This window comes from Cervus elaphus, chromosome 12 (genome assembly GCF_910594005.1).
Source record: "Cervus elaphus chromosome 12, mCerEla1.1, whole genome shotgun sequence".
Taxonomy (NCBI): domain Eukaryota; kingdom Metazoa; phylum Chordata; class Mammalia; order Artiodactyla; family Cervidae; genus Cervus; species Cervus elaphus.
The window spans coordinates 68306599-68330157 of NC_057826.1; the positions used below are offsets into that span (position 1 = coordinate 68306599).

Sequence of the window (23559 nt, forward strand, 5' to 3'; positions counted from 1 at the left end):
TTGCCATACATCTCTGTACTTGACACAGGTATTTCTCAAACTAAATTAAGACAACACATCTAAAGAAGAGCAAGTCCTGAGCCGTTTGGTTGAAATTTCCCACAAAATAAAAAATCAAGAAGCTGTTTACTCATTTATTTTAAAAGAAACAGACTAATTAAGTTAACTGATTTATTAATACGTGAAGCTCTCGGTCCAATTATTAAAAGTACAAAGAGACCAGGGAACAATTTAAATGTCTGCTGCACCTCAAAATCTTTTTTTTTTTTTAAGGTTAATTATAATTCTAAGCAGAGCCACTCTACACAGGCCCCTTAGGTTTTATGTAGGTTTAAATAAAATAACAACAATAACATTACCTCATTGGCTAGCTCCAGGAGCACTGGGGCAGCTCCATTTTCCCCCACTCCATTCAGATACCTAGATAAGACAAAGCCAAGTGGTAAGGCAGTGACAAGAAAAGGCCAGCATAGACTTGTCAGCATCCCCTGTGTGTACATGTTTTTCCTGGGCAAATGCCACTCTAGTGGCATTAACTCAGCTCTAGTTAAAGTATGCTACTGTCACAGGAAAGCACTGAAGGGAAAAGAATAACAAAAACAGCTTACCTCAGAACCACTGGCAACTAACTAAGTGAAGTTGGGGGCAGGAGGTCTGAGCATACCCATCTTCTTTGTTTTTTTCTCCTAACATGTAAGGTGAACAGAGAGGTGACTTTGAAAAGAACTAACCCTATTACCCTGGCATTATCTATACCATAACCACTTCATGGGAAGGAAATAAGTTTACTCATGAAAAAAGAATCCATGCAAGCATACCATCTTTTGATTTACTTTTAGTTCACAGGGTTGGTTGGCACCTGATTAGGGAAAAAGAATGGAACAAACTTTTCATCAGTGGGTCACCAACCCTTTAACAGGCAACACAAGCCATCATCTTATCTGCTCTAGATTTCTGTCACTACCTCTAGCTCTCCTCATCTCCTAACACTACAAAAACAAACAAACAAAAAAGTCCCCAAATTCATCCCAGACGTGGAGGCCAGGCTGATTTTTTTAAAACAAAAATTTGAACGTACCATTCTCCTTCTTAAAACATTTCAAAAGCCCCACACAAAATCTCAAAATTAAATTATAATCACTTAAAAATTCTTGTAAGGTTCTTTGTAATCTGGTTCCTACCTACTCTCTTCAGCCAGCCTCATCTCTAGTCACTGTATCCCACTCTGACCTTTCACCTGGATAACTCATAATCCACCTTGTACATCACCTTTTCCATCCACCACAACCAGGACTATGTGAAGTGTCCCTCAATGTGCAGTCGAGGAGCACCCTGTTCATCTCTCCATCACTTAGCCCAGAACACTGTATCTGCTGAGTTACTCATCCACCTCAGACACATCCCAATTATACGGCTGAAAGCCTCATGAGGGTAGAAAACTTTCATTTTATTCAGTTTATTATGTGTAGCACAGTTCTTGGCTTATAATAGGTAATTATATTGTAATACATTTTTTTCTTTAATAAATGAGTAATTAATTAAAAACATTTTAGACAAGAAAATAGAAGTATGAACATTTTCTCTACAGTTTGACTGAATAAATTAATGACATTTGTTCGATAGTTAAAATCAAAGTCAACAGATGAGGTCTTCTTTGTAACTGCCAGGAGAAAATACTAAATGAAATTACACTATTTTACATGTACGTTTATAAAAATGTATAATTTCCAACAGACAAAGTGGAATAAAATCAAATTATTTAAGGTGGGTAAAAGGCTCGGAATCATTATAACTTCAAAGTAATTTTAATAAAGTCCATTTTCATCTGTTGGCTCTTCCTTAAATAAATTGTTTAGGAATCTAACTGAGAAATAAGTACTTTCATTTCAAGATCAAAGGAAAAACAAAACAAAAATAAAACCAAACAAAGCAAGTGTGGTTGAGAGAAAGATCTTTGGGAAATAGGTCAGCTAAGACCTTCACAATCAACTTACAGAATTTCCATTGCACTGATAGGCCTGCTCAAGATACAACCAATCAGTTGAATCAAATTGGAGCAACTAACCAGATGCTTAACTAATCCATTAAGCATTCTGATTCTGGGTCAGGGTATTTAAGCCTATAATAGGATATCTTTACAACTCTCCACTTAACATTCACTTATCCCATAAACATTTTGAGAGCTGACTAGTTGTCAGACCTTATTCCAGGTTCTGAAGAAGCAGCAGGGAGCAAAACTTTAGCTCCTACCATCACTGAGATTATACCGCAGTGGAAAGACAGAGAAGGAAAAGACAGAGAAACAAATATATAAAATAATGACATATGCTACAATGTAAATTGGGTTTCCCTGGTGGCTCAGATGGTAAAGAATCTGCCTGTGATGCAGGAGACGCAGATTCGATTCCTGGGTTGGGAGGATTTCCCTGAAGAAGGGAATGGCAACCCACTCCAGTATTCTTGCCTGGAGAATTCCATGGACAGAGGAGCCTGGCGGGCTACAGTCCATGGGGTTGCCAAGAGTTGGACATGACTGAGTGACTAGCACTTTCACAATATAAATTAGATGGGCTGGTCAGGAAGACCCTCTCTAAGGAAGTGACACTGAAGTAGAAACAGACAAAAAGGAAAGCAGCAAGCCATCAGAGGAAGAATATTCTGAACAAGAGAACAGTAGGTGCAAGTGTCAGGAACGGGCCTGGGCTGTCTGAGGACCAGGAAAGGCTCCAGTGCCGCCAGAGCAGAACCTCTTCTCAGAGGTTGATCTGGAAAGAATGAAAGAGGACGGCTGGATCCCAGATCACTGCCTGTGCCAGAAAACTGTCATCTTAAATCCAAATTATATGGTTTATATAATGCTGCATCCATCACTATCCTGGTAATAACCAATAGGATACTTCCATTAAGTTTAAAGAAACAGGAGCTGGTCAAAAAGCAATAGATGACACAGACTAAATGTCATCCTTCAGTTTGCCACAGGAGGACTAACAAATGTATAACTTGTAGGTGAAACCATCCTTAAAAGACCTTCGCAGAAGGTCCATTTTATGACATTTTTTTAGTGTGAAAGATCTGTTAGCATCTAAGATTAAAAACAATATGTGCTGATTTTAAACATAAGGCAAAGTAATCTTTAATATTTTTATAACAACTATTATGGTAAAACTTCAAAAACTACCAAAATTCTTCACTAAGCTTACATCTGAACACCACCTTTGTTGATTCTATATGGAAAAATCTCTGGAACCCATCTCCATGTCTGCAGCTATGTTCCCAGGGAACAAAGTAGCTGAGGACAGGTACTTGTGGTCCTTATACTTGGTTCCCAGCACAGTAGGTGGGACACATTGAGTGCAAAGGAAACAGTGCTAATTAAACAAAAAAGTGGTTCAAATTTTCAGAAACTACTTGTATCATTTGACGTCAATATCATATTTGAACTAACTTTTTTTCTCATGTGAACACCTGAATAAAATCTAATTGGTCTGATTCTTCAAAGCTAATAAAGGGGGCCCCTTGGACAGTATGTGTTGAGAGAAGGGAGGAGATGAGAGACAATGTTTCTAAACTTTGCTACTGATGAGGAAATATGCAAATCTCACCAAGCTGTGAGTGTGTGTGTGTGTGTGTGTGTGCACCCACACGTGCATTGATCAGTGCCCGTGTGCACTGATCTAGAGAAATCTAAATAAATTTTACCAAGTATGTTTCCTGTTTAGAACTAAAATACCATCATTACAGTAGGAAAGAATAGAAAGCTGTTTTCAATATGAACACTCAAGCTGTGTCTATACATGCACAACATGAAGAATTGAGGATATTTCCTCAGTAATTGAAAGGGAAAATATTTTCCACTGGTGTCTGGATAATTTGAAATTTCAGTTGACCACAATGCAATCACATTGTGGACTATATGGTTTTAAATACAGACTTCAAATTCTGAATTGAGATCATCTCAATACTAGCAAGAATACAGAGACACAGGAATTCTCTGATACTGCTAGTAGAAATGAAACCATTACAACCTTTCTAGGTTGTAATTACATTATTTCTAGTTTGTATTACATTACAATAAAATCTTATGTGTTCATTATTTGCACCAGTAATTCCATCTACAGAAATATTGAGAAACTAATCCAAAATGCAAAGACTTAAGCACCATAATATTTATCACAGCATTATTTATATCAGAAAATTGGAAACATATATGTATGACAGAAGAATATTTCAATGAACTTTGATACCTTCATATGATGATGTATCAAAATGTTTACAAAAAGCTTTCTTCAAAACAATACTATGTTATACACATTTTTCCAAGTATAAAGTTCAGAATTCACAGCTGCATATATAGTATGACCTCATCTATGTAAAAATGGGTTGACAGAAGACCGAGAAGAAAAATACCAGTGGTTATCTATGGACGCCACAATTACAGGCAATTCATTCATTTCTTTTTTATACCATTACACATATGCTTAATTTTCACAATAGGCAAGTATTACTTTTATTAAAAAAAGTAAGTTGTTAAGATTGTCAAACTGCTTAAGCATGTTTTGATATAATTTTGCTTTATGCTAATCAGCTGGAAAACAAAAATCTTTTTGGGCCAATTTACCACACAGGATACAGAGACATTCAACCTGCACATTTAGAAGAAGAGGCCTATGAGGTCAAATCATCTGAAAGGTAACAACAAAGCCTGTCTCCAAGTACAAGGTGTGGGGCAAAAAGTAAGGAAGTGAGGTAATAAAGTGAGAAACAAGTCAGACTGCTTTCCTATTAGTCTGTCCATTACAGCCTAACTTCAAGTTTTTGTTTCAAACATTGTGACTCCACAAAATTGAGATTCTTATATTTAACTAAATTTAAAGAAACACAAATATGTTTCTTCATTTTCATTATTACCCAGTCAACTGTTCCTTGAGTAACCATACTTAAAGGAAAGATTTTTGTTTCTGGCCTAAACTATCCAGATAACCCAATAAAGTATGTTCATACTTTAGAAAACAAATATACTCTTTAATGAACCTAGCTTTTTTTAAAGTAGTATTTAGAGATCTTAGGAATCATCTAATTAAAACAGACTTTATACAATGAAAAAAAAAATTATTATTATTAGAGGGCAGCCCCATGGCCTGTTAGCAGATCTCCAAATTTCTAGAAAATGCTCTGTTCTCCTTTGTTGATGTTAACAGGGCCTTAAAGTCTGGATATAGAACCATACTTTTATATGAAAGCCTAAGACTATAAGTTTTATATAAGAATATACTTTTTGACACATGAATCACTTTTCAGTCTTTCTGTGGAGGGTCTGGTTGCCAAAGCAGTTGCTGGTTTCATGCCATTTTATGGGCCGTTCTCAATTTTATATGTATGATTTAGGTGATGACTTCAATTTAGATGTTAATTTCACTGAGGAGATTATGACTTTTGAATAAGTCAATTCAAACTTTACAAACACTTCTTGGAGAGTAATTCTCTGAGACATAAAAGTATGTGTGGGGCGGTGGGGGTGGCCTGCAGGTATGGTGTGTATGCATGTATATTTCTTTAACAGACAGTTCCACTCAAAACAGAACATATCTTTACCACATTTGGCATAGTGAATACTTTTTTTCAAAACCTAACTTGAATAACTTTTCAATAAACATTTCTCAATTCTTTAAAAATATGGCTTTACAGAAACATAATTCCAATATTTTATCTGTATATTCACTTAATTCATAGAATTTTCATGCATAAAAATCATTCATCTAAAGTGAGTGGTATCATTCTCACCATAGAAAGATTGCTCTGTCACTCTTAAGTATAACAATTTTAGACTATATTTCAAACAGTTTTCCTTTCCAATATGTCCCTAAAATACTTCAGAAAGCAACCAACAATTTCCAATTCAAACCATTATTATTTACCATTATAAGTTATTCACTCATATTACAAAGATAAAAATTTTTAATTTTTTTTTTAAAAGGAGCTATTTTAAAGACTCTTTGTTTCAGAACAAGAAAGGTTGGGAACTATAATAAATTAGGCTGAAATTAAAAGATTTCCTTTTAAAATATAAACCCCTCTTAAAATCTGACAGTTGTACGTTATTATATATCTCCATATGTCCTCACTCGATATATATCTTTCTTTTGCATTTCTAAAATGGCTAACCAATACCTACAATGCAAAATACAACTGTACCAAAATTCAATCTTACTTTCTAATATATTTTTTAACTTGCTGATTTACATGAGAAATAAAAATTGGCTTGAGAACATTCACATATACACATAGACATATGTATGCATGAACATATGCATCTATATAAGATATGCACTTACAGTAACTTTCAAGCATCCAATGGGGATTTTCTAATATTGTAACTTTTTCTTACATAGTAAAGATTTCACACACATGTAAATTAAGATAGTCTCACCATATTCTTTATATCTATATAACATAGTATTTGAGAAATTTAAAAAATATATACTTTATGTCTTAAATAACAGACTTAAAACAAAATGTCTTGGAATGTTTTATGGAAAATCAATTTATTAATCTAATTTATTCATAATTATTATTACAATTAATAGGTATTATGATACCCTCTAGTGGGGCAGGCAGGTCATACCTCTGGTAATAACTTTCAATCGCTTCTGAAGTATGATGTTTGGCATGTGTTCTCTTAATGTGTTTCTGAAACAAAATAAAAAAGATCTTTATGTTGAGTCACAGATCAGGTTCAAGAACAAAAATGACATATTTCTTGATCCCCATGTCTAACAAAAAGGGCAAACCAAATAATAGTTTGGGGATTTGGGCGGCAGCAGATATTTTTTCCCTTCTACTCTATGAACCTATGCATTTTAATCTCTATTGCATGGCTGGGATGTCTCCAGTCTGTACCGCAAGGTACAGTATATATGTAAAAGCCAACAGGGTCATAGTAATTGAATCTAAATAAGTTTGCTTAGGGTTGTAGAGGGCAGAGAAAAACTTGTTCCCTCTTTCAACCTTTGTATTAATTTTCCCTCAATTCAATTCCATCTAAGTCCTCTGCAGTCTAGTTTTACAATCCAATTGCCATTTTTAACCAGGAAGAACATTGCTTAAAAACAACTTATTTGAAAACTACAAAAAGTAATTCCATAGAGACTTGCCACTTGACTGACACCTGTCATCTCATGATAAATGACTCCATTTTCTGCCTCTCTTGCCTTCTGCCACTCCAGCGATGGTCATTTATCATCATCTCTGTCAGCAATGGAAAGCAGCACTGACAGTGCAAGTCAGCAAACATTTAGCACATGGAACCACGCAACACGGGGAAATTATTATTGTCAGAATAATAATGGTTTAGCATAATTTATTACAGGTCCACCAAATAAGCAAAGGCTAGATGTTATTAGACAGATGGATGGGTAGGCTTGGCAGGCCTCCACTGAGACGCAGGCGGTGCTTGATGTGGAAAGGAGAACATCCTCCAACCCAATCAGAGAGCTGGCAGTTCAATTACAAAGAAATAAAGGGACATTCATCATTCAATTAGGCACCTGTCAACCCTCACAAAGGAGAAAACTTCTAACCTGGTACTCCTGGGAGAAGATGCTCAGCAGAGTGGCCTGCGATTGACTGGAACAAATAAAAGAAGGACAAAGTTAATTACTGGAGTGCACGGCAAAGAAACAAAAGAGAAAGGAGCTTCAAAGGTAGGCCTGATGCCCTGTAATCTAACAGAACATGAAAACAAGTGTGGAAAAGTTGTTCCAGATGAACACCTCAAACAAAGGCTTCCTGCTGCTAGGTCAAGGAGAGGGAGAAAGGGAAAGGGGGAAATACGGACGGTCTCAAAGCAAACTATCATATGATTCGGATTTTCTTAAACTTCAGAATGACTGTAAATCATGTCTGTAGCATGCAGGTATGTTGAAAAGGACCCAAGGTGGCACGGTTTATTCCCACTGATAAATGATGAGACTTAAATCCCACAAACAGGAGAAAACATGCCATTTATCCACTGGCAACATTCTGAAATTTATTTTGTTAGCAGGCAGGTGTCCTCTTCTGTAGCTCTCCCAGATTCATTGGGGGAGAAAACTTTGCGCTTCGCACAGAGATCACTGGAACATTCCCACCGACACGGGCCTGCTTTGAATAGAGAAGCCTTCACAGCAGGAAGTGGAGTCCTCCAGGACAGGGTTCCCTAAGACTGCCGTAAGCCTTATTCATCTAAGACTCCACACAATGTCAAACACCTGGCGGCGAAGCAACCTGGAAAACATCCTCTCCAGGTGGGGATTTTCCTCTCACAATTGTTAACATTTAGAAATGGAACAGATTTTTTTTTTTTCCTTGTCTAAAAAGCAATCAATAGCCCACTGCTATTCTTTCTGATTGCCCTCTGTAGATAGAGTTGCCTCATCATATGTTGCAAATGATTAGTTATTTCTGATACATTTTCCTACTAGAAGGTATCCAAACAAATTACCATGCTAATAATTCGACTTGTATAGTATACCAAAGCATGGTGAATAATTAAAGTTTTTCTATTCATGAATGAAACTGCTTAAGCTCATCACAGGTAGTTTAGAGAGTATGAAATACACACAATGACACCATATTTCTTTACTCACTGTCAGTATTGTCATCTCTTGCATATCATTATAGGTTGGGTTTCTAACCCCTTTCCACTCTTATTAGATTACAAAAGAATATGTTTTTTTTTTTACAAAAAAGATGCCATAAATGTTTATCAAGGAAAATCAATAATTACTAAAGGACTGTTTTGATAACTCCAAAAGTACTGAGAAAGGATTGAATAAAATTATAAATTCATTATAGTCCAATTTTTTTCAATGTCTTTAAAAATGGAAGCCACCTTTGGAAGAGCCAGTTTCCTGTATAATATCTTCCTATTGTGCTTGGCTTCCCTGAGCTTCACATGCAAATCACAGAGCCTAGTAGGGTTGTTGACAACCGTCTCATGAAAAAAAAAAAAAGGTGAAATTAAGCCCAAATCATCACAAACGACTGAAAAAGTCACTATGTTAGGTATTTATGTACAATAAATAGAGCGCTCCTCATTGCACAGCAAAATATATTTATCTTAACCAATTAATGGAGGGCAAAATGTCAGTGTCTGTGTCAAACAGTATGATGGAAATAAATGTGCATGTAACAGGCAAGTCAGGGACCAATGATAAATAAGGAAGAAACTAAACTGAATAAAACAAAAATATAATTGTAGATGCTCAGAAAGGGAAGACCAACAGACAGCTGGAGGAATAAGCCCAGGAATAAACAAGTCAAAGTGAGAAGTGAGAAGTTCATCAAGAGTTGAGAGCATCGTCAAAACTGAGGGCAAGATAATGTCTTCAACCAGGAAACCATCTTCAAACAGCTTGTAATTCAATTCATCTAAAGTCACGGACATAGCCTATAAAGCAATGCATTTTCTCAGTGGCCGAGAGGGTTAGTTACAGTATAAATTCAACATTCCCTCGGTTGATTTCACAAAGAATATGGTTTCTAGCTAAGAAGAAAGAGAGGAGATGGTTTTGTGAACTGAAAGGCTTATCTTGAATATCAGTCAGTCCTATCAGTAGTTTTCATTGCACATCCACAGTGTCCTGAGGTCATGGGTATGGGAAAACATGCCTCCAAAATAAAACATTTAAAGTAGACAGGAACTGATATAGAGGAAACTTTCTACATACACATGCAAAAAAAGTAAAAATTAAAATATTATCAAGCACTCACATATTTTTTAGGGATTAAGTGAAATAAATCATACCCTGACTCTTCATATATTTCAAGACGGTATTGGCTTTGGAACATATACATGCCACTTAGGATACAAGTGTTTTCAATTTACATATTAAAAAATGCAATCACTTAATTTGCACACATGCCAAAGATGGATTATGAAGTCTCTTCAAGGATAATTTTGTCTATTTTTCCCCCACACTATGCTTCCAGATTAAGCTCCTCACCGTGCAGGTGTCTGAAAAAAGAAGAGTGCTGAGTGGACTCCTACACAGGCTCTCTGTAAAACCTTGTCTGAGTTGTGTGACAAATGGCTTATGGAGCCGCATAAGTCATATTGCAGCAATGGGGAAACAAGTAAGAGGACAAAGTCAACACACCGAGGACGATGCAACAGAAGATGCAAAGACCTTGGGTCCTTGAGGACACTGCTGAGCTGCTCAAGATCATAAAGTGAAGGGACTGCCTTCCACACTTCTTTTGAGTATTATCACGTCTTGTTTTGAAGGAAGGAAGGAAGGAGGGGAGGGAGGGAGGCAGAAGGGAGGTGGAAGGGAAAGAAGGAGGAAAGCAGGAAGGAAGGAAAGAGAGGGGAGGAGGGGGAGGGAGGGAAGGTTTCTATTTCTTATGTGCCCAGGAAGCAGGAGACGCGATGGAAGAAGGGCATGGCGGCAGGGTGCTCCATCATGATGGTACCTGCACAAGATGCAATACTCAGAAGGGGCTGTCCGTTTTTACACTCTGCAATTGTCTTCCTAACTGGCAGCTACTGTACTGGGCTTCCTTAAAATTGTTCCTCTGTCACTGTGTCACTAAACTGATGTGCCTAGAGATCATAAATTGCTGTGTGTGAGTGACTTTTCCTCACAGAATTTAAACACTGAGGGGGTATTGTTTACCCTCATTTCATACTGCATTTAAGACTTCAAATGCCAGGTACTTAAGAGGCAACAAACCAGGGACCCATATTGTATTTAACTCCAGACCCATCCAGCTAAGATGCTCAGTAAGCTGAGGGACATTAAAGAAAATGACCTCAGGGGGCTGAATGGAAGTTTTGACAATCCCAGGGAGACCTAAAGCAAGCAGAACCTTAAGGAACATGATATTACACATTATAAATTCTTCCTTTCAAAAAAGACCATAAAGAAAGAAATATTTTTATTTAACTTTCAAGCTCCTTTTGCTCTAGAACCGAGGATGCATCAGTGTCTCTACTCTAATAGGCTTGAAATCCTCTAAACAAGATCAATGTTATTTCTGGAACTCAGGAAGCAGTAAATCAAACTAAGGATGATAAAGTAAGATATTCCAACAAAGTCTTAGGCTTGCAGGCCTCACAAGGTACAGTACAACCTCTCTAAACCGGTGAAAGAATACAACGAAAACACTGGCTCTGTGTGGTCAGTGACTTAGTACTAGTCAAGGAAGGTTTTCCAAAAAAGCAATGCCCTATCCTCCGTCATGGGCTTCCCTGGTGGCTCAGTGGTAAAGAATCCTCCTGCCAGTGCAGGAGACGCAGGTTTGATCACTGAGTTGGGAAGATCCCCGAGTTGGGAAGATCCCCTAAAGAAGGGAATGGCAACCCACTCTAGTATTCTCGCCTGAGAAATCCCAAGGACAGAGGAGCTTGGTGGACTACAGTCCATGGGGTCTCAAAAAAAGAGTTGGACGTGACTTAGTGACTAAACAACAACACACTTATGTTTTACGTTAGTTACCTCGGTTGTGTCCAACTCTTCGCAAACTCATGGACTGTGGCCCACCAGTCTCCTCTGTCCATGGAATTCTCCAGGCAAGAATACTGGAGTGGGTTGCCATTCTCTTCTCCAGAGGATCTTCCTGACCCAAGAATTGAACTTGGGTCTCCTGCACTGCAGGCAGATCTTTACCATCTGAGCCACCAGGGAAGCCCACTTATATTTTATATATATGAAAAAAGTAGTTACTGTTCCAGGCACTTAACTAATTTTGCTGGTAGGTTAATATAAGCCATATGCAAAACAGCTCCATCTATAGCAAGAGCTAAGAGTTATATCAACAAGCTAGTTTGTGCTACACACTACACTGCCTTTTATTATACCCTCAGGGCAAGCCTCTAAAGTAGGTACTATTATTGTTCTTATTTTAAAGATGGGAAACGGAGGAAGAGAAGTTAAGGGAAGTATACAATTAAAGACCTAGGTAAGTGGGAGAACTGGAAATCAAAATCCAGTTCCGATTTCAGAACTCAAGCTCTTAAACCCCATGCTAATCTGCCGTTCTAGTGTGTGCTAACACCCGTTGCTTAAGGTTAAGCATTTATGTTACATTACCCTCCAAGCAACCCTTAAAGGTGGGCGTTGTTGCTTTGGGACAGAAAATTGAAGCCACAGGAGGTAAAGAGTTCTGATCAAATCCAACAGCTTTAGACAATACTACTTAAAAAAAAAAAAAAAACTTAAATCACAGCCTTACTTTAATTAACTACATAAGAAAAAAAAAAAAGCTCCTAAAGGAAAGGGTCAATGATTAAAAAATTATTGGGTAATTTTCATTATTCTTCCTGCAGCTAAGGTGTATTTTGTTATTAATAACAACCACACCATTGCCTGAAGTGTCTCTATGTGACTGCAAATGTGTCTTTTGCCCAAGTGCTATTTACTACATACAAAACAGCTTTAAATCCTTCCCTGAACAAAACAGGTTCAAACCCAATCAATCTTCTCTACAGAGGACAACACCCTCCAGACGTGGTAACTTCATTATATAATATTTAATGAAGTTTTCTATTTATAAATAGTACATATTCTGTGTAAAATCTATAGACATCTGTCTGTGTTCCTGTGTTTTTTATTCTGTGTCTGGTGTGTACGTGTGTGTGTCTATACACAAAAATAAAATTTCAAAAATTGTGTTTTAAACGTACTTTGGTAACATACCTTCATTACATAAAATATTAACATTTATCTATTCCATAACACATTAATCTTTTAAAAATCATTTTTATTGTGAATAAGACAAAACCACATAACCACTTTGATGACCAAATAGAATACTCCTGGGATCCGAAAAGGTATTCTGTCTGATCGCCACCTTTTCTCTCTCCAGATGAATCTGATCTTTAACACAGTGTGTATTCTTTTACATCTGTCTTCTTTTACTCAATATGTCTATGTGAGTGACTCTAGTTAATTTTAAGTGTAGCTAATTCATTTTCATTGCTGTATGGCATATTCTATTGTCTAAGTATACTCCACATTTATCTATTCAATTGATGAACCTCTGAACTGTTTCTAGTCTTTTGCAATGAGAATGATGCCGCTGTGAACATTTCTGCATGTTTTCTGGGGCATGTGTGTACACATTTCTGATGAGTACAAATGTGGAGTAGAATTCTGGACCATCTGATATGCAAATCTCTAGCTTTAGTAGATATTGTCAAACAATTTTTCAAAGTATTTGTAACAATTTTCAGCTCCTGCCAACACTAAATGAGAGTTCACAATGCTAAACATCCTTGTCACACCTTCAATGGCTTGTATTTCCATTTTCTTTCTAGTATTTTCTGCAGTGCTGAAATTTTTAATTTTGATGAAGTCCAATGTAGCAATTCTTTATTATTGTTACCTTTTGTGTGTGCTGTGTGTCTTTTCTAAGACATCTTTGTCTATTGACAGTCATGAAGATAATTTTGTATGTTTTCTTTTAGAAGCTTAAGAATATTAGGTTGATGATCTATTTTGAGTTAAATTTAATGAACTGAGATAGGAGTCACATTTTGCTTTTATTATTTTTGTACACATATCCAATTGGTCACACACCATTTACCCATGAACTATCATGTTGCCTATGAGGAAACCAAATATCTAAGGGTCTATTTTGGGACTCTCTAATCTGTTCCACTGATTTATATGTTTATCTTCACACAGATACCACATTGATTTGATTTACTATTGACAAAGTCTGCACATTTAAAGTATGTTCTAATATATTTAGGTTTAAGTTTATATCTTACTGAAAGCTAATCTTCTTAGTCACCATACACTCCTTTTTTTGTATTCTTTTAAAGTGATTTAGTACTTATTCTTCATTATTTTTCCTGTCAACTTGGAAGTTATATACTCTTATACCATTAATAATTATCCTGCATAAACACATACCCAAGTTAAACTTGGTGATTAACTGCTGCCTGGAAAATACAAAAACTTTACAATACTATCTATACTTATTCCATTCTGACATATAGGATATTACTGACATTGTTTTAATTCTACATACATCTTAAAATTCACAAGACACTGTTGTTATTTTATAAAGTTTCTGTTCATTCTGATATACTCACATATATAGCATTTCATTGCCCTTCCTTCCTTTCCCATCTGCAATAACTTTCTTCTAATAATTCAATCAATGCAGATGTGTTGTGATGTCAAATTCTGGTCTTTCAATCATAATGTACCTTATGTCTCTATCTGGTTTTAAGATTTTTTTTAAAAAACTTCACTTATTAGGAGTTTTAACTCTGGCACTTAGTAAACTCCTGCTTACAGTTTGTTGGACTTCTTTTTTTTTTTTGGACTTCTTAAGTACATGGCAATTATTGTTTCAAACCTGGTTTAACACTTTTTCTCTCCTGCCCAAGACTTCAAATGAGTCTGTGTTAGCCCTCCCTACTGTAAGCTCCATCTCTTATTCTCTCTTCATATTTTATATCTTTTCATTATTCTGTGTTACATTATGGGTATTTTCCCCTTATCTATCCTCCAGTTCACTATTTCTCTCTTCCGTAAAGTCTACCTTGCTATTAAATACATCCATTGAGTTAAATCCATCCAATTTCAATTACTGTGTTTGTAGATACTCTATTTGATTCTTTTTCAAGTAAGTTCCCTACAGACTTTCAATCTTCTTTTTTAACATCTTGAATAAGCTACAATTATAAAAATTCTATTTAGGTAGTTCTAATCTCCAAAGCCCTGATAAGTTTATTTCTATAGTTTTCACTGGCCTCCATTTATGTTGTCATGTCTCCTTATGTGGCTGAGTATCTCCCATGATGTGCCACACTATGTGAAAAACTGCTTTATGAAAAATATGAATATGGAAATGATTAACTTTCTCCAGAGGGGACTCTGATTTGATTCTGGGAGCACTAGGAGTCTAGGATCACCGTTGTCCAATTACACGTATTAAATTTTTAGGCCAGTGAGGTAAATTTGAAGATAAAATACAGTAATGTAGAGCCCTTTTACTTCCAGTGCACATTAACTCCTAGGATATAGTCTTTTGGGGGGCCCCCAATACCTAAGAAAGAGAATGAGATGGTTGGATGGCATCACTGATTCAACAGACATGAGTCTGAGCAAATTCTGTGAGATAGTCAAGGACAGGGAAGCCTGGCATGCTGCAGTCCATCTGGTCACAAAGAGTCGGACACAACTGAGCGACTAAACAACAACAGCTCAATGGCTGGGGCATTTGCAAGAGTTCCCACGTCTGGTAGACCCTAGGTCCAAGATCTCTAAACCTTGTCCTCCAGCTCTATGAAGCTGTCAAAGGCTATGTTCAGGACTTGGCTAGACTATATCTGCTGAAAAGGTAATTAAGTTAGAATTCAAGGATTAAACCGTTAGTCCCCCAACCCCTTATTTTAAAAATTTAATGCATTACTAACTAACCAACAAATTAAATAAGAAATCACAATGGAAACAACAACAACAAAACATAAAATTGAGCAATGACAATAGTGCATTTCAACAGTTGTGGGAAATATACTGCATTAATTAAATATAAGGGGAAGAAAATACACTTATTTTACTCTAGGAAGTTCTAGCAAACTGAAGAGCCCAGAAAATAAAAGGGGAAAAGAAATAAGAGAATCAGAAAGGGAAGAAACAAGTCAAAGCCTCACTATTTGAAAAAGAGAAGGCTTAGAAACAAGAGAATCTATAAACAAAGGTTTTAAACACTAATACGACATCTCAGAAAGGTAACTAGATATAAGATTAATATAAAAAGGAAATAAAATTCTTACAAAACAGTAAATTAAATTAGCAAATGGAATAGAAAAATGGACCTCATTCACAACAATAAAAAAACCATAAAGTCCTGACATATATTTAACAAAAATGTGTAAAATCTTTGAAGAAAATCATAAAACCTCACTGAAGAGTACAAAAGAGTTCCTGACGAAGAGGTAAGATATTTTCACAAAGAAAATTCCAAGAGTAAAACGATAGTATTAATTAAAGTGTTAATTCTCTACACATTAATCTATGATTTTAATTAAAATGCAACCAAATTCACTAGTTTTCTGGTGGAATGTGATAAATTTATCTTAAAACTCAGGAAGAAGAATCATGTCAGAAATAGTTAATAAATTCTGAAAAGCAAAAATAGTGCTTTCTCACTCTATCAGGTATCAACATGGATTATATTTCAAAAACATTTACCAAAAAAAAAGCATGCTATAGAATTAAACACATGTTTGTTACCATTTATATATAATATAAGAACAGCAAAATATAATTACCTTTTTGCTCATGGACTGTTTATGGATATAGTAAAAGAAATACACAAGGCTAGAACACTAAACTCAGGATAATGGTTACCTCAGGTGAAGGAGAAGGGGAAAGAAATCAAAGTGTCATACAATTTTTTAAAAAAATAAAAATCTTAAAGGCTATAAACTGTTGATACCATCAGAATATTTCATTTCTGTAAAAGTAAAAAGCATCTGAAACAAATATAAACAGGGGTAGATTCAGAGTTCATTATACGATTCTCTACTCTATGTATGTTATATTTCATAATAAAATTAAATAAGTAGGAGAAGAATAATGAAAAGAACTGAAAAGAAGCCAGATAAATTGATCTAAGTTTTTTTTCCTGCTCTAAGTCCTGCCCTATTCTAAATGTTCTTATTTAATTAGAGGCTTAAGTATCTATACTTTTTTCCTTTCTAATTTAATTTGGGTCTTAACTTTTTAGAATGAGCCATAACATAACAAGATAAAGAAGAAGAAGCCTGGGTGAAAGATGCCTAATTCTGTTTCCAAGACCAGATATTGGGTCATCTTATTCTAAAGCAATCCCAATGACTTCAACGCAATATAACAGATACAGTACAGTACAGTGTTAGTAGCTCAGCTGTGTCCAACTCTTTGTGATCCCATAGACTGCAGCCCACCAGGTTCCTCTGTCCATGGAATTCTCCAGGGAAGAATACTGGAGTGAGTTGCCATGCCCTTCTCCAGAGGATCTTCTTGACCCTGGGTTTGAACCTGGGTCTCCCACACTGCAGGCAAATTCTTTACTGTCTGAGCCACCAGGAAAGCCCTGTACAAAATACTTATTGATTCTTTCTTCCTATAATGATTTATTCTGATTTCATTCTTTAATAAGTCAGCTAAAACTACCTTAAATCTGTGGTAATTTTATTATCATTGCCAGAAAGAGTAAAAGAGAAAGAGAAAGTTAACTATATATAATCTGATAACACAACTGCATTCATCTCACACGCTAGTAAAGTAATGCTCAAAATTCTCCAAGTCAGGCTTCAACAATACGTGAACCGTGAACTTCCATATGTTCAAGTTGGTTTTAGGAAAGGCAGAGGAACCAGAGATCAAATTACCAACATCCACTGGATCATCAAAAAAGTGAGAGTTCCAGAAAAACATCTTTTTCTGCTTTATTGACTAAGCCAAAGCCTTTGACTGTGTGAATCACAATAAATTGTGGAAAATTCTGAAAGAGATGGGAATACCAGACCACCTGACTTGCAATCTTGAGAAATCTGTATGCAGGTCAGGAAGCAACAGTTACAACTGGACATGGAACAACAGACTGGTTCCAAATAGGAAAAGGAGTATGTCAAGGCTGTATATTGTCACCCTGCTTATTTAACTTACATGCAGAGCACATCATAAGAAATGCTGGGCTGGAAGATGCACAAGCTGGAATCAAGACTGTTGGGAGAAATATCAATAACCTCAGATATGCAGATGACACCACCCTTATGGCAGAAAGTGAAGAAGAACTAAAGAGCCTCTTGATGAAAGTGAAAGAGGAGAGTAGAAAAGTTGGCTTAAAGCTCAACATTCAGAAAACTAAGACCATGGCATCCAGTCCCATCACTTCATGGCAAATAGATGGGGAAACAGTGGAAATGGTGTCAGACTTTATTTTTTTGGGCTCCAAAATCACTGCAGATGGTGACTGCAGCCATGAAATTAAATGACACTTACTCCTTGGAAGGAAAGTTATGACCCACCTACATAGCATATTAAAATGCAGAGACATTACTTTGCCAACAAAGGTCCGTCTGGTCAAGGCTATGGTTTTTCCAGTGGTCGTGTATGGATGTGAGAGTTGGACTATGAAGAAAGCTGAGCGCTGAAGAATTGCTGCTTTTGAACTGTGGTGTTGGAGAAGACTCTTGAGAGTCCCTTGGACTGCAAGGAGATCCAACCAGTCCATCCTAAAGGAGATCAGTCCTGGGTGTTCATGAGAAGGACTGATGTTGAAGCTGAAACTCCAATACTTTGCCACCTGCTGCGAAGAGCTAATTCATTTCAAAAGACCCGAATGCTGGGAAAGATTGAAGGAGGGAGGCAAAGGGGACAACAGAGGATGAGATGATTGGATGGCATCACTGACTCAATGGAGAGGAGTTTGGGTAAACTCCAGGAGTTTGTGATGGACAGGGAGGCCTGGCGTGCTGCAGTCCATGGGGTCGCAACGAGTTGGACATGACTGAGTGACTGAACTGAACTGAATCTGATAACAGTAGCCTATATGTGAAGATATTTATAATCCTGCCCATGTTGGTTAAAACTCAACTTTCTTCCACCTCTGCATGACGTATTTTCTAGTCTATTTCCCATCCTTTCCTCTCCTCTGGCTATTCTTCATTTACTTCCGAGAATGCTTCTGTCTTCTTAAGCCTCAACCTGCCTAAGGTTCAAACTACTGTCCACTGTTTCCATTCATCACCAAATGTTTTTGTCTGGCGGTCTTTGTTCAGTAAATCCTATTCAGCCTCCACCCAATGGCAATCTCACTTCTACCCTCACTTATTAACGAAAACAAAGATACACAGAGACTTCCTCACCACCAAACACCAAAGACATACTTCTTGCCTTAGCCGACCTCATTGCAGTAATTTACACTATTAAATCAAGCTATTTTAATGAAGGGAATTCTTTAAGAGACATAGACCAAGGCCAACCCTCTCATTTTAAAAATGACAAAAGTAAAGGTCATAAAGATGAAATCACTGCCCAAAGTTACACAAAGGATTATTTTACACCAGGTACCTGTAAATCAAGGAAAAAATAAGTTGCGCTACAAGCAGGACTTAGTGGAGGATTACTTAGCTATGTTATCTTAATAGATGAGAATATCATATTTTCAGTACAGTTTTATTATTTCAGTAATCATAATGCTTCTGTGACCAATGTGTATAAATTAAAACACAAATCAAAAAGCAAAATATACTAGAACACAAATTATATCAGCAGTGGACCCCAACCCCCAAGTTCCCACTTTTCACCACCAAAGATAAAATGAGTAAGAGATCAAAATTCTGAATTTTACTTCTCAATGAGTTCTTTTTACTACAAATGCAAATTTTATATAATCTTACAATGTGGAAAGTGATTCTTTTTCCAGGTAATGTGCACTTCCCCTGATTTAGGACCATTTGTTAGCCCTTTGGAATACTACTTTTCTCTTACAAATTTCTCATGGACATTTTTACATATTCCACAGTTATTTTTTAAACAATAGGGAGCATCAAAAGTTGTACTGTTAAGGAAGCATGGTAGGAATTGTCTTTATTCCTGAGGTGCTTAAATTCTAATTGGAAAAAAATCATTTAATATCTTGAAGTCTCAGTTTCACCATTTGTATACAGCTTCCATGACTTGAGAGCCCATTTTCACCTTGAAAGTTCTGTGATTCTTATCAGTTCTACAACTCCAAAATTTAGATTTCTTAAATTTCTCTCTGCTTACAGCCCTAAAACTTTTAAATACAGCTTATCAGAAAACTGTGCCTTGTTTCTTATAATAATGACTTGGTCTCCTGTTGACACTAGACACTTCTGTATGGGCCTAATATAGCAGGTCTATTCTAGGTTAATAGCTAGAGTGATTAAATTGTTTATTAAGACTTCTAGGCATTTAAAGTAATCAGACCACAGTATGAGAACATGGGAGGAAAATAATTAACTCCTTTCATTCACTATTGATTAAAAGGTACCACATCTCCCACTAGAGGTTAAATAATCACTTCATGGGTCTAGCACCACAACTATTTCATTGATGAAATCTCAGTCTCCCCCAAATTACCTTATTTTTTGATTCAGACTGAACACACATACTTAATGAAAGAATCAACAGATCTTTACCTGACAAGCTGATTTTTAAAAATATGTGTATAAGTACATAAATACATAAATAAATATAAATATTCAACCTCACAATTCTCCAAGTACTGACAGACTTTTTTTTTTTTTTTTTTGAGAAGGTCTCTACTTCCAACTAGATAATCCCAGACAAGTATGTCATCAGGACCGATAACATCTCTCTGCAGCAACTTCAAATCAAACGCTTTACCTGGTTCTCAAGATTTTTCATCATGGTGGCCAATGTTGAGGAAAACAGAGGTAATCCATACTCTTAAAGTAAGTTTAGTTTTAGAAAAATATTTGTCAAAGGGGTTAAAAATACAAGCCTTAGACCGAAAATAGCACCCAGTAACACTGTTCATTTTCCTCAGTAATACTGAGTGCTGAAAAGATGACAGATTCTGACCAACCTTTAGATAATTTTCTTAAAACAGTTACTTATCAAAACCAAGTGAATTAATTTCACTCTCTGAAGTCTTTACTGAAAATTAAAATTTAAGAAGACATACAGATGGCTAATAAACACATGAAAAGATGCTCAACCTTTATTAGAGCTCATTATTAGAGAAAGCAAATGAAAACTACAATGAGGTATCACCTCATCCCAATCAGAATGGTCATTATCAAAAAAATCTACAAACAAATGCTGGAGAGGGTGTGGAGAAAAGGAAACCCTCTTGCACTGCTGGTAGGAAGGTAAATTAATCCAGCCACTGTGGAGAACAGTACAGAGATTCCTTAAAAAGCTAGGAATAAAACTACCATATGTCCCAACAATCCCACTACTGGGCATACACCCTGAGGAAACCATAATTGAAAAAGACACATGTACACCCATGTTCACTGCAGCACTATTTACAAGAGCTAGGACGTGGAAGCAGCCTAGATGTCTGTTGACAGATGAATGGATAAAGAAGTTGTGGTACATAAACACAATTGCTTAGCCATAAAAAAACATTTGAGTCAGTTCTAATGAGATAGATGAACCTAGAGCCTACTATACAGAGTGAAGTAACTCAGAAAGAGAAAAACAAATATCATATATTAACGCATATATATGGATTCTAGACAGACGGTACTGATGAGCCTATACTCAGGGCAGGAATGGAAATGCAGACATAGTGAAGAGACCTGTGAACATCGTGGGGGAAGAAGAGGATGGGATGAATTGGGAAAGTAGCATTGAAACATATACATTACCATGGATAAAATAGATAGCCAATGAGAATTTGATGTATGACAGGCAGGGTGCTCAAAGTGGTGCTCTGTGACAATCTAGAGGGGTGGGATGGGGTGGAAGGTGGGAGGGAGGTTCAGGAGGGAGGTAACATATGTATACCTATGGCTGATTCATGTTGATGTATAGCAGAAACCAACACAATATTATAAAGCAATTCCTCCATTTAACACTAATAAATTTAATGAAAAAAAATTTACTAAACATCCTACCATAGTAAAACATTTTAGTTTGCTATGACTGCTATAACAAATAACCATGTATTTGAAGAAGGGACCTTTGAGATTTGAAGAAGGGGCCTTTGAGAGGTAATTAGGGTTAGATTAGGTATTGAGTCCTTATGAGGAGACTAGTGACCCTCATAGAAGAAGAAGAAGAGGAAAAAAGAGATCACTCTGAAAGCATGCACCAAGGAAAGGTCAAGTGAGGACACAGGGAGAAGGCGGCCATCCACAACCCAGAAAGTCCTCACCAGGACCCGACCAGGCTGGCACCCTGATCTTGAATTTCCATTCTCCAGAACTGTGAGAAAATAAATGTCTGCTGTCTAATCCATTCAGTCTATGGTATTTTGTTATGACAGCCCAAAATAAAGTAGACATTCAAGGTCCTTTCACAATAAGGCCGCACTTTGAGAGCTAATGATTGATCACTCACTTCTCCAAGAGTCCCTGATAGCTAGCTAATTTTTCAAGTTTTAGGTCTGGGTCAGGCTCTCCTGAGTTCTTTCCTAACTCTGAGTCTCTTCCTTGGGAAACAGATTTCTAAAAACGTCCCCACCCCTTTAAAAATGTCCCCTACATCAGCTTATTACTTATACTGAGTTTTATGAAACAAGCTAATTTTACTTCATGTTGCCCAACTTTTTCCCCTTTGAATTTCAAATATTTTCTGGGCTTGTTTGTACAGAAAATGCTAATGCTTTGAATGGATCTCTTTTCTCAGGAAATTTCTCAGTTTATGAAATCCTGCTAGAATACCAAGTCATTCTGCCAGCTCATCACAAGTAAATGAATGAACATCTAGAGGCTAATTTAATTCTGTGACCAAAACGTTACTTATCTATGTCTAAGAAACACAATTGCTTTTGTAACCTTTTCACAAGGTAAAAAAGTTTAGAATATTATTTAAAACCATTTAAACATTTCCTTATCCTTTTTTTCTATATAAAAATATGTATTCTGCTCTCCTAACTTTTCTTAATAGGTCACAGAGATCTTATATAAAACTAGTAAAAATAACTGACTAGATTAACTTTATAATGATTATCATTTATAAAGATCAAACTATCATCTTTACCACTTTCTTCCCAAATAAAATTTTGGTTTTATTAACATGATAGTATTAATAGCCTCATACCCTTTCTCTGTCTTTTATCCCATATTCCCAACCCCGAATTACCAAACTGATGCTTTGCATTTAAGAATTTAACAAGGAAATGCAGGAATTGGCATAAAAGTAACTTCCTGAATGACTTAATGCTTCTACATAGCCTCAGTAGCGTTCCTATGAGATCAGCAAACTATTCGAAGCTCTAGATGCTATATTCTCCCCACTACATTAGTTTGAAAAAAATTGTAGATTTTCAACCTTCAACAGTTATGCCCTGTCATACACTAACTTTCGCCAGAATATCCGATTTGTGACTTTTGCCCATTTCTGCTGAACTCTATCAGTCTAATTAAAAGTTGGCACCCACCAAACACCACTAACCGTGGTGATGACAGTGACAGTGATGGCCACACTGTGGACAGCTTCGTAGGTGCCGCACCATTTTATTCAATTATCATCACCATAATCATAAAGTACTGGTAGTATTCGGGAAAGGGCTTCCCTGGTGGCTCAGCGATGAAGAATCCACCTGCCAATACAGGAGACTCAGGTTCGATCCCTGGGTTGGGAAGATCCCCTGGAGAAGGAAGTGGCAACCCGCTCCAGTAATCTTGCCTGGAAAATCCCATGGACGGAGGAGCCTGGCAGCTACAGTCCATGGGGTCGTAAAGAGTCAGACATGATTTGGCAACTAAACAACAGCAATATTTGAGAAACTGAGGGGACCGGAGAGGTATCTCATCCAAATTAACACAGCCAGCGTGTGAACACAGTTTGCCCTCAAACTCTGGGTTCTTAATACAGCATCCAAATGATAAAGTACAGGATTTCAATATCA

At 36.5% G+C, this 23559-nt stretch overlaps 1 protein-coding gene across 4 annotated transcripts in view; it reads right to left on the minus strand.

The window, feature by feature from the left end:
- CDIN1 (CDAN1 interacting nuclease 1) overlaps nucleotides 1-23559 on the minus strand; it is a 229269-nt gene that overhangs the window by 165328 nt on the left and 40382 nt on the right. For 3 of the 4 annotated variants that reach the window (XM_043919269.1, XM_043919272.1, XM_043919270.1), the window contains exons 2-4: nucleotides 7578-7623; nucleotides 6623-6687; nucleotides 360-420 (exon numbers count right to left, since the gene is read on the minus strand). In XM_043919269.1, coding sequence (XP_043775204.1) covers nucleotides 360-420; nucleotides 6623-6687; nucleotides 7578-7623 — 172 coding nt within the window. The remainder of the gene's footprint in view (nucleotides 1-359; nucleotides 421-6622; nucleotides 6688-7577; nucleotides 7624-23559) is intronic. The other variant, XM_043919271.1, reaches the window with a different exon arrangement.